Below are 12,282 nucleotides of genomic sequence, written 5' to 3'. Positions count from 1 at the left end.
TTCAATTTGTCCACTCTTTCTATCACCCCATCCTTACTGAGAACACACACACACACACACTCCAGCAACAGTGAACTGATGATAGCTTCCAAATATGTTCCATTCCCTTTACCTAGAAAGTATTTCTCTTATTTCCACCCACTTTCTTCCCTAAAAATAACCATAATTCATCTTTAAAACTAAGCTAGACATTATATCCTCTATGACAGTGCTTCTCAAACTCTAATGTGCATCTGATTACCTGTGGATCTCGTAAAAATGAAGATTCTTGTCCAATAGGTGTGGATGAAGCCTGAGAATGTGCATTTCTCACAAGCTAGTGATGCTGTTGCTGATGGTCCAGGGACCACACTTCGAGTAGCAAGGCTCTAGGAAGTTTTTGCTTATGTCATCATTTCCCCTGATAGAGCCTATCACTTTTTCTGTTCTCTTCCCTTTGACCATATTTCTGTTTTTGCTCTAATTGTTGTGTAATAATTTTACTTGTTTATACGTCTGCCTTCTCAGCCACACCAGGAATATCTTGAAAGTAAAGACTGTGCCTTTTTCATCTTTGTTTTCATGAGGATACTTACATGGTGCTGAGCATATGACATAAAGGAAGCATTTGATATTTACTTGTCGAATGACTGTTGTTGAATGACATGTAATCGTTACTTTGTGGAAGATGAAACCATGCAACCATTTTTACTTAAGAAAAAGTTCTGGAAGTTTGCCATTTGGATAAATATGGAACTCAGGGCATACACAGCATATTTGTTAAAACATACAGGTTTATTTGCTATATGCAGCTTTTAACTCTGTGTGCTCTATAAAGGGTAAGAGATATTTGTAACATTCTTTATTTTGAACACCAGCAGTAACTGTACACTAATAAATATTCATCTGAACCAAATATAAATACATAGTCTCAAAAAGTACAAAATGCAAAATGCAGCTAGAACCAAAACCTTGTATAGGGGAATTCTCTGTGAACACAGGGCCCCGTTTTCAAAATGTGAGAGGAAAAAAACCAGTCAGGAAGCCCCTTTTGTAGGATAGGACACTGAGAGGTGAACTATCTACACATGTTCAGTTAAGGCCCCAACAAATCTGAGCTTAAAAAAGATAACACCATACAGACAGAAATTTTCTAAACCAGACCACAGAGATCAGTCAATTATAATGTTTTCCTTCTAGGCTGAATGGTCCAGAAATCATCTCTAATTAAGGGTTCCAAAAGAGAATGTACAAAATGCTAAAAAGTAAACAGGGGTGATTTGGGATGAGTTGAGTAAGATGATCTTCTGAATGACAGAGGTTTATCTTGAGGCTCCCTGTTTCACAATAATTATAGTTAAAAGTTGTGCATTTGAACCTCAAACCAGTCAAAATATCACACGATTTAGAAGAGCTGATGCAACACCATCCAATAATGTCTCTATGAACTTTATCTGAACACTGTATGAAAATTAAATCTCTCTTACACGAGGGAACACTCTTTCCTATAAAGTGTCTAAGGAGACTATAGCTCAAAGTTGGAATGATAATTAAAGGACATATTTATACTTCTGCAGGAGAATCTTTTGAAGTTGCTTTGAAGCTCATCTATAAATGGCTTCATACAATATGACTCTGGTGGGATGGGAAAATTAAAGGCTTATTTAACTGAGTAACTTCAAAGTCATTAACTATGACCAAGGTGAGGATGCAGATGAGGAAAAAGAAGATCCTATTCCAAGTTGGAGGGCCATACCAGCAACCACAGAGGCCCATACAAGAGCAACGTTACCGGCTGGTGGTGCTACGTTGACTTCTTTATTGGCTTTCTATGTCTTTTCCTTCTTCTGTATCGATCTCCTTTGCAACACCTTTCATTCTCAGTAGGAGCAGTGTTGAGTAGGAATAAAGAATCTGCATTGGACTCGGACAGATTCAGGCTAGAATCCTGGTTCTGTTCTTAGTTCTGTCACTTTCAGCAGGTGTGTTGAGTTTTTAAAGCCTTATTTCCATTATCTGTAAAATGAGAATAGTAATACTATTTCCTGGGTTGGTGTGATTGCAGGGTGGACTGGGATTCTGCAGGAACGTCTCATAGCTCAGGACATATCTACTTCACTTATACAAGCGCTCAATCCACAGTAGGCACTCTTTTACATCTTGGAAGCCCACCAGTCAGTGTCTGGCTCAGTTTCCATCCAGATGGTTTGGGCAAAAACAGCCTCCTTATTTCTCTCCTAGAATTTTAAGAGCCTTGAGGTCTCAACATTAAAATTGCTAAACCCTAGGGCCTAAACAGGATTCAATTTCTCTGTAAGGCCATACTGATCAACACAATGCTGCCCTCTGTTGATGAGGGTGGGATAGTGCAGAGAGGAGTCCGATTCCCAGAGCCCAGAAAAAAGAATGATCAAGTCTCCAGCCAGAGTCGGTATTCAGAAGTAATCATTTCCTCCCAGGAGGCTGGTGGAAGGATTCTGTGCAGAAGAGGAGGCACAATCACCTGCATAGCTTTGTACAAAAAGTGAGCACTGAAGTGGTAAAACCTAAGGCCTTTTTTGGTACCAGTTGGTTCCCCACCATCAGATGCCCTCTCCTTTCTGCCCAGATATCAGATACCCAGTTCTCCAACTGTGGGATCTGAATTGTTCACCCAATCCATACAATGGAGCTCACCATGCTCCCTTTGAGGAGAGAGGTGGCAGTGTACTCCGTGAAACCTCATAAAGCTGCTTCTCAGAATATCCAGCCTTTGGTGTGAGCAGCTGCTCCCTCATTCTCTAAGTCAGGAAGCTGTGGCTGGCAGCCTCATGGCAACAGAGCACACTCTTTCTGACTTTTGTTAACTCACCGGTTTTCCTGGAGAAAGAGTGATGCTCCTGTTCCCCTTGGCTGCACATCCTGGGATACTGTGTTGTTGGGTCAAATAAAAAGTTTCTCAAACCATAAACTTTAGATACATGTTTAAAATGATAATAAAAATAATCTGGGGTTGTATCCCTGTCTCTTCCTATTGCTAAGAAGTGCAAGAAATGTTGCCTGAAAGCTGTCAGACTGAGGTTTGTGTGCCACATGTGACAAGAAGCTAGAGGGAAGGCAGAGACATCACCACTGTCCTGGCCTGACTCCCAGCTCTGTGGCTGACCCTCTTGCCTGTGGCCTGGCTGCTAGCCTCTGTCAGGATGTTGCCTCCGTGGCAGCTCAGGGACTGGAGCCAGAGGCCCGGCTGCATCTGCAGAGTGCTGGGCTGGTGGCAGCTTTTAATGCTCTATGGAAGAAAAACATTCTTCCTCCATTCAGGATCTGCCCCCTGTGGCCTGGCACTGAGTGTCCACTAAAGTCCTGATTCTGCAATTTCAGCCAGTTGACCCAACAGTCTAGAGAAGGGTGGCCGGTCTTCTGGTCTCTGGAGAGGAGAAAAAAGAACTCTGTGAGTTTCTTGTACTTGTATGTCATAGCCAAATCCAAAGCAAATCAGAATTCAATAGCAGTATCCTCTGCTGATTCTTAAATATGCTTTCATGTAGATTGTATCGGAAGCATTGTGTCTTAGTTAACAGCAGGTATTCTGGAATCAGAGTGCTTAGTCATAAATCTCAGCTTTACCACTCATTAGCTGTGTGACAACGAGCAGGTAACATAAGCTCTTTGAACCTCAGTTTTGTCATCTGTAAAGAGGGGATGATAATAGTATCTACCTCATAAAATTGTTTTGAGAATTAAACAAATCATACATTAAAAAGCATCATAAAATTAATGCTAAATAACACCCCAAAATGAAATATTTAGTTATAGATCTCATAAAACATGTACAGGATCTATATGAGGAATAATATAAAATTCTAATGAAAGAAACTAAAGAAGATCTAAATAAATAGACAGATATTCCATGTTCATGGATAAGAAAACTCTATAGTGTTAAGATGTCAGTTCTTCCAAACTTGATCTATAGATTCAACACAATCACAATCAAAATCCTATATTTTGTGAATATTGACCAGCTGACTCTAAAGCTTATATGAAGAGGCAAAAGACCCAGAGAGCCAATACAATAATGAAGAAGAACAAAGTTGGAGGATCAACACTACCTGACTTCAGAACTTACTATAAAGTTGCAGTAGTCATGAAATTGTTGTATTGATGAAAGAATAAACAAACAGGTAATGGAAGACCAGAGAACAGATATAAACCCGCATAAATAAAGTAAACTGGTCTTTGACAAAGGGTCAAAGGAGAAAGGGAAGTCTTTTCAACAAACAGTGCTGGAATAATTGGATATCTGTATACAAAACAATGACTCTAGTCATAGACCTTACACCTTTCACAAAAATTAACTCAAAGTGGATCACAGACCTAAAGGTAAAAATGCAAAACTGTAAAAATTCCATAAGATAACATAGGAGAAAATCTGGGTGACCTGGGTTTGGAAATGAGTTTTTAGATACAACACCTAAAGCACAACTTATGAAAGAAAACTTTGATGTTGAACTTTGTTAAAAATAAAAACTTCTGCCCCTCAAAAGACACTGTTACGAAAATGAAAAGACAAACCACAGGCAGGGAGAAAATATTTGCAAAACATATATCTGATAAAGGACTTGTATCCAAAATATACAAGGAATTCTTAAAACTCAACAATAAGAAAACAAACAACCCAACTGAAAAATGGACAAAATACCTAAACAGACATTTTACCAAGAAGATATAGAGACGGCAAGTAAGCATGTGAAAAGATGCTTAACATCATGTCATTAGGGAAATAAAAATTAAAACAATATTGCAATGCTATTACACATCTATTAAAACAGCTGAAATCCAAAACAACAAAGTATCAGGAATTCTTACTGCTGGTGGGAATGCAAAATGGTACAGCTACTTTGGAAGACAGTCTGGCGGTTTCTTACAAAGCTAAACATAGTCTTACCGTATGATCCAGCCATCACATTCCTAGGCATTTAGCCAAGTGAGTTGACAATGTATGTTCATGCAAAAACCAGCACATAAATGTTTATAGTAGCTTTATTCATAATTGTTAAAAACTGAGAGCAACCAAGATTTCATTCAGTAGGCTAATGGATAAACAAACTGTGGTGTATCCATACAATGAAATATTATTCAGCGATAAAAAGAAATGAGCTATTAAGCCATGAAAAGAAATGGAGGAAACTTAAATGCCTATTACTAAGTGAAAGAAACCAGCCTGAAAAGGCTACATGCTGTATGATTCCAACTATATGACATTTTGGAAAAAGGCAAAACTACGGAGACGGTAAAAAGATCAGTTGTCACCAGCAGTTTGGGGATGGGGAAGGGGTGACTAGGTGGAGCACACATGACTTTTAGGCCAGTGAAACTATTCTGTGTGATACAATAATGGTGGCTACATGGCATTATGTCAAAACCCATAAGCACAAAGAGTGAACCTGAATGTAAACTAGGGACTTTAGTTAAAAATAATGTATCAATAGAGGTTTGTTAATTGTAGCAAACGTACCACACTCATACAAAATGTTAATAAACGGGATACAGGGTACAGGGGAGGAGGGTATTTGGGAACTCTGTACTCTGCTCAATTTTTCTGCAAATCTACAACTTCTGAAAAACAAAGTCTATTACTTTAAAAAATCAATAAAATATAGTTAAAAAGGAAAAAAACAAGTGCTAAATAAATGTCAGCGATCATTATTATTTTTGTATTTAATCCTTATGAAGTGGATATGATTTGTTTTGTGCTCTTGTTTATATCTTTATTGTTTATTTCACTATTTTTAATTATAAAAACTTTATGAACTTACAGATCAAGCATTATTTAATTACCAGTAAGAAAAAGGAAATTCGAAGAATTGTCCAAGATTAATGGTAAAAAAAATGGTAAAGCTGAGACAAAATACAAGTGTCCTATATTTTTTGTATTCTACCTTGTTGTCCTTCAATGATCTGAAATTTTATTAACTCTCTATTTTAGTAACTTTCCATTTAGCTGAAATTTACAATTTTATAACTCACCAAAGGACATCTAAGATTCATGTCCATGTGTCTCAAGGCATAGCCTGTGACCCAAGCATGAGATAATTGAGCCATCTGGGAAGGTGCTGAGTAACTGGCTCCCCACTCTGAATTACCAAATGAATAAATGAACTTTAATTAAACCATTTTAATATTTTCACAGCACAGATGAACTTTTGTCTCTTAATTAATAGAACTAACTTCATGTACTTATTATTTTTTTTTTTTCCCCTTTTTTGTCTTTTTTTCATGACCGGCAACGGATCGCAACCCTCAGTGTCGCGCCCGTACCGGACCGGGACAAGCAACAGGATCGCAACCCTTGGCGTTGCACCCACCCCTTGCTCAGCCAGTGAGCGGACGGTCTGTATGTGGGATCCGAACCCTCGGCGGGAGCACTGCCGCGCTTCCCAAGCAGTGCACTGTAGCAGTGCGCCACCGGGCCGGCCCCATGTACTTATTTTTATGATGTTATAGATGGCTTGCGCCGCCGCGCTTCCCAAGCGGTGCACTGTAGCAGTGCGCCACCGGGCCGGCCCCATGTACTTATTTTTATGATGTTATAGATGGCTTTTTTTTCTTTTTTCAAAAAATTGAGGAGGGAGTAACTTTTTATACTTTAATGATTTTATGATGTTAGAATTTTTTTTTCTCTTAGAAAATTGAGAAGGGAGTTGATATAGGCCTTACCCCATCCTCCTCTCTGAAACTATGCTTATGACATTGACATCAGATATAGGAAGTCAAATAATAGTTAAGGTCACTGTCAGCTTCTTTAGGAAGGGGGAATATGTCCAGTTAATAGACCCTCAAAGTCATGTTCTTGCTAATCTATTTTAGTCGTCCTTCCTGCCACATCCTTCGGAGAGAGTTCCTTTCTCTAGGGAAGGAGGCAGGATCTGAAAGTGCATATTATAACACAGGGGGAAGTCACTTCCTCTACTGACCTCTTTCCAGCAATGATTCATGATCTGGTAGATAAGCGAAGAGGCCAGTCGGGGCTTGTATAACCGAAATCCAGTACTGATGTCTTCCACCACCTCGGAGTTGCTTCGGTTTTCATATGGGATTTTACCTTCACTGAAGACTTCCCACATCAGCACACCTGTGGGAAATGAGCACAGTGCAGATAATGACAAAGTCACAAATAGCCAACCAACAACCCTACCTCTAGATTCAAATCCCTAACTTCAGAAGTACAATATCAAGCCTGCCTGAAGCTTATTAGGCTTGTCCTATTTTTAAAGAACTGAAATCTTCCAATCATCCTGGTGGCAAAGAATTTTCAAGCTCAGCCCTTTGTTATATCTAACTCAAATATTATGATTAAGAATTGCAGGGGAAGTAAACTCAGAGGTCTACACACATGATGGGAATGAATGGAGTGGCTGAGGTGTGATGCAGTAGGGTCTGGTCAGGACTGTGGAAAACTGGAGGTCAAAAGTTCTGTTTTAAGGGGACAGCTGGGATTTGGCTCTGGCCAAAATACAGCCCATGGAAATGAGGGCTCAACATTGTCACATTTTCTAATTTTTTAAAAGAATTCAGAAACTGAGAGTTTAAACTCTCAGTTTAAAAGTATGGACTCAATTTGTTTTTAAAAGTACTGTGTAGATTGAGCAAAACACATCTTCAGGTTGTCCATTTTTAATCTCTGATTTAATCTCTTTCCTCTTCTACCCTCAGTAGAAATGTCACACCCAGCTTTGTCTTTATGATGTGCTAATATATTCATAGCCTGTCGGAGAAGAAAGAGAGATTGCAGATGACCCAGTGCTTTCTGAGATATATTCCAGAGAACCTTGGGGCAGTGTTTCCCAAAGTCTGATTCCCTGAATGCCTAAATAAAAATACCTCAGGAGTTTGTTCAAATGGCAGATTCCTGGGCCCCAGCCCAGACCTAGTGGGCCAGAATTTCTAATGGGTCCTCAGATGTGGCTCAGGAGTTGGAAATTCAGAACCTGACTATTAAGACAGTTCAGCATGGAAGATGCCAGGATTTCTAGTCAGATTTCTTTTGACAGGGGGGTGCTGCTGCTAAAACATGGTTTAATAACAATTGCTTTAATATAAACCTTCTAATGCATAGACGAGAAAATTGAGTGAAGCTCAAAGAGGTTACCTGACTTGCTCAAAACAGCACAGCTAATTAGCCTAAAAACCTAAAACGTATGACAGAGTCTGACGGGCTGAGGCAGGCATGAAGCTCTTGGCCCATCCAGATTTCTGTTGCTCAGGCTTTCCCCTCCCCCCCCCTCCCAGTTTTCTCACACTTTTCCTCACTGAGTCCTTTCTACTCTGCAACCATCCATCAACCTCATCTCTGGACTGTCTTCAAATAACACGTCTTAGCCAGGGACGAATTTCAGCCCAACCCTGTAATTACAAGATGCAGCAGAAAATTCCCAGGCTGACATCCTGTGGCTGAATAAACTTCATTCAGAGTCAGAAGGTGGATGTGTCAATGTGGCCGTTGCCCAAACATCTCTTTATGGGGCCCTGGCTTGGGGCAGGGTGATCAGCTTCTTTACCGCAGAGAGATGGCCCCACATCAGCCCTATCTTAGTTATACACACTGGGGAGAGGAGAGGCATCCCAGAATGCCTTCTGTGCAATTTCTTCCAAGTTCATTTCGCAACTTAAACCTGGCCAACAAAGTAGCATCCAGGCCCCGTGAATAGGACACTGTCTTAATGAACAGATCCGAAGGACTCATCATTATAACAAACCACTTGGCCCTTGGAAATAAGTACTCTAAAATGCTGAGGAAGATTTTAAAACCAGTTCTTCTCCTAAGGCATTTAATTAGCCAGTTTCCCCCACTTTCTATTAGTAAATGCTTAGCAAACTTTTTCTTCATATAGAATGAAAAAATCAATCTGCAAGCAGTTCCTGTCCAAAGAATAACCCTTCTTGTACTCCAAATTAAAGAGGTTGTCTGGTATATTTTTGTGCATAAACTATTTAGTATGCACAAATTATTACTTAGGGTGACATGACAAATCCAGCAAGAACTTTTAGTTTTTCCTGGCATACCAACATCATTCATTCATTTATACCCACTTGCACTTTTTAGAAATTCTAATTCTTCACCATGGCCTGCCAACTTCATTGCCTACTGTTCTTCCACTAAGTCAGTACCCTCTGTTCTTTGGACATACCAAGCTTTTGTACTTGCTATTCCCTCTCTCAGGGACACTGTTCTCTTGCTTTTTGAATGGTGACAACTCGCTCTCATCATTTAAGTCTCTGCTAAAGAGTCACCTCCTCAGAGAGGCCTTGCCAGACCACACTAGTTAAAACAGACCCTCCCTCTATCCCAGTTACTCTATCCTATTGCTGTTTTATTTTATTTATAGCACCTAATTATCCCTGCCTGACTTAATCTTATATCCATTAGCTTGTTTATGTGATTGTTAACTGTCTTGCCTCTGCTCTAAAATTTAGCTCCAAGAGGATAAAAGTCTTTTCTGTCCCATGCACCACTGCACCCTCAGCACCCCTGGCATGTAGAAGATGCTCAGTTAACTGTTGTTGAATGAAGGAGGGTAAAGTGTGGGAAAATAATGTTGGACAAAACATGTTCACTGCCTTCAAGGGGCTCATCTTCAAATCTCTGGACTCCTCCAGCTTTTGACCTCACAGCAACTGCCACCAGAATCCTGTTTCCACTTTTATTTTTACCTCTCCCACCTTTTCAAAGATCTCCAAGAACAAATACAATAATGAGGGCCCCTTCGTACTTCTCAGGGCCATTCTTCACAGACCCTCAGTGGGACGTCCTCATGATACAGGTTTCAAGGCAAGTAGCATGTGACAAAGAAAACAGCTGGCCCCCAGTCCCATGTTGTGTGGGGATGGGGCAGGATGACACTCACCAAACGACCACACATCCGACTTGCTGCTATAGCGACTGAAAGAGAAAACTTCCGGGGATGCCCACTTCACCGGGAATTTGGTGCCTGTGGAACTGGTATATTGATCATCAAGGACAAACCTGGGGAGAGAGCACAGGGAGAAGGTTAGAATGTTCGGGGGCCTGACTCCCATTCCTGAGACTGCTGGCACTGCATCTCATATTACCTTGTCATCCCAAAGTCGGACACCTTGATAACTTGGTTTTCTCCCACCAAACAATTTCGGGCAGCCTGGAGAGGAGACAGGCAAACAAAAGGGAGAGGAAAACTGTTGGTGGGTAATCAGTAATTAAAGAGTCTCCTATAATCACAGTCCTTTACTGTGCTATGTGCTGTTGCACGAGGGCATCGAGGAGCTTTACAAACATTAATTAAGCTTCACAAACGCCTTCTGAAAGTTTGCTAGAAAGATGAATGTGCAAGATCCGTTATTAGGATAAGTGAGTTTATCTTCATTCCTGGATCCTAATTAGAGGAGAAATCCATGCTGTTGTTTAACTAACAATATGCTCAAATGCAACCTGATGCAATATGAAATGTTAACGTTAGGGGTAATATGAAGAAAGTGTCTCCCATTTGACTAAAATAAGAATGTTTTGAAGTTGTTAATCCTCTTAAAACTATTCCTCAATAGGGAGGGTACCTGACCCCTAATTAGTGTCACAAAATGGTGCATTGGAAGGGCCCTTGGAAAGCAGACTCTGGTGAGTTTCAAATTTTAATGTGCCTACAAATCACATGGGGGGATGTATTAACATAAATATTCCTGAGCCCCAGCCACCAGAGATTCTGAGGGTGGTTTAAGGGTTATCCCATGTGATTCTGGTAGATCTTTGGATAACACTTTAGGAAAAACTGTGGTTGGCCATTTCTTTCACTTTACCAGGAGGAAACTGAGGCACAGAGAAGCTAAGAAGGTGTGCTGTTATCTCCATTTTGGAAGAATTTAAACTGAAACTCAGAGAGTGAAAGTGGGAGGGAGGGCTGGGATTAGAGCCCAGGTCCAAGTCCTCAGGATGCCCCTTCCTCCTGGGGCCTCCCAAAGTGGGTGGAGGAAGGAAGAAGGTGAGAAAGGAAGGGATCTGTGATTGTTCGTTATGACTGCAGTCTGGGTAGCTCTATGTTTCAGTGGGACATGCCCTTTCATGCTGGACCTGTAGGTGTTCATCCCGCATGCTCATACCAGGTCTCTGTGGATGACACACGCCTCTTCCAGGTAGGTCATGCCCTCGCACACGTCCAGGCACATGCCCAGCAGCGTCTCTGCAGCAAAGAGCCCCCGCTGGCTGCGCAGGTAATCCGACAGGCAGCCATGCTCCATGAACTCAAACACTAGGCAGATGGGGGCCTGCTCCAGGCACACTCCATAGAGCTGGACCAGTTTGGGATGAGAGAGTTTCCTGGAGGAAAAAGGCATGGGGTAAAATGACCCAAACTCAGTTTCCCCAAAAGTGCTGAACATTTTATGGCACCAAAATAGCTGATGTTTACCTTCACCCAACTCTTGGTTTTGAAAACAATATCCACTCCCTCCCCAAAACAGAAACATGTCATTTGAGCCAAGATCTGAAGGATGGCAGCCAGTATATGTGCAGATGAACAGAGGTCAGTGTGGCTGGCATGTCGTGGACCAGAGAAGACAGGAATAGGAGATGAAACTAGGGAGGTGGGCAGGGCCAGACCATGGTGGGCCTTGAGGACCATGGTAAGGAGTTTCATTTTATTCTTTGTGCAATAGGAAGTCACTGCTGGGATTTGAGCCGGGAGGTGGCACCACATGGCATTAGAATGGTATTCAGAGAACATGGCACAGGGTATCCTCCCCAGGGGTCTGTGTACCCTTGTTTTGGCCACTTACATCATGATTTCAGCCTCCTCTATGAAGTCCTCTTCTGACATCGCCCCTTCCTGGATGGTTTTGATGGCCACCTTATCCTTGTTGAGCCAGTAGCCAAGATGCACCAACCCAAACTGCCCACTGCCGATCTCCTGTACAAAAGTGAGCTCTGAAGGATGGATCACCCACTTCCCTGGAAGAAAGAGAGAGGGTTTTCCAGTCAGCAAGTAGTAGATACTAGGTGTAGGGCTACCAGGGGACTATATAGCCCTACTAGAATTTTATTTTTTATTTATTTATTTTTTTTTAGTATAATTTTTTAAATTGTAAGTTTATATAATCTAATTTTTAATTATGGCTATGTTTAACAACAGGCTTACAAATTCTTTTTTTTTAAATTTATATAATCTAATTTTTAATTATGGCTATGTTTAACAACAGGCTTACAAATTCTTTTTTTAAAAATTTTTAAAAAAAATTTTTATTTTGTCGATATACAATGTGGTTGATTATTGTGGCCCATTACCGAAACCTCCCTCCCTC

The 12,282-nt window shown here is 40.9% G+C and overlaps 1 protein-coding gene across 1 annotated transcript in view; it reads right to left on the bottom strand.

Moving 5' to 3' along the window:
• Window positions 1-2,853: 2,853 nt before the first annotated feature.
• The window catches only part of ITK (IL2-inducible T-cell kinase), a 60,497-nt gene continuing 51,068 nt past the window's right edge, over window positions 2,854-12,282 (bottom strand). The window contains exons 12-17 of the mRNA XM_008574426.1: window positions 11,761-11,932; window positions 11,086-11,302; window positions 10,069-10,133; window positions 9,864-9,982; window positions 6,933-7,090; window positions 2,854-3,385 (exon numbers count right to left, since the gene is read on the bottom strand). Of these exons, the coding sequence (XP_008572648.1) occupies window positions 3,314-3,385; window positions 6,933-7,090; window positions 9,864-9,982; window positions 10,069-10,133; window positions 11,086-11,302; window positions 11,761-11,932 (803 nt within the window). The 3' untranslated portion in view covers window positions 2,854-3,313. The remainder of the gene's footprint in view (window positions 3,386-6,932; window positions 7,091-9,863; window positions 9,983-10,068; window positions 10,134-11,085; window positions 11,303-11,760; window positions 11,933-12,282) is intronic.

Source organism: Galeopterus variegatus, unplaced genomic scaffold (assembly GCF_000696425.1).
Source record: "Galeopterus variegatus unplaced genomic scaffold, G_variegatus-3.0.2 Scaffold1046, whole genome shotgun sequence".
NCBI classification, from domain to species: Eukaryota; Metazoa; Chordata; class Mammalia; order Dermoptera; family Cynocephalidae; genus Galeopterus; species Galeopterus variegatus.
Note: the sequence above shows the minus strand (reverse complement) of the source record. Positions and strands in the feature narration are given on the sequence as shown.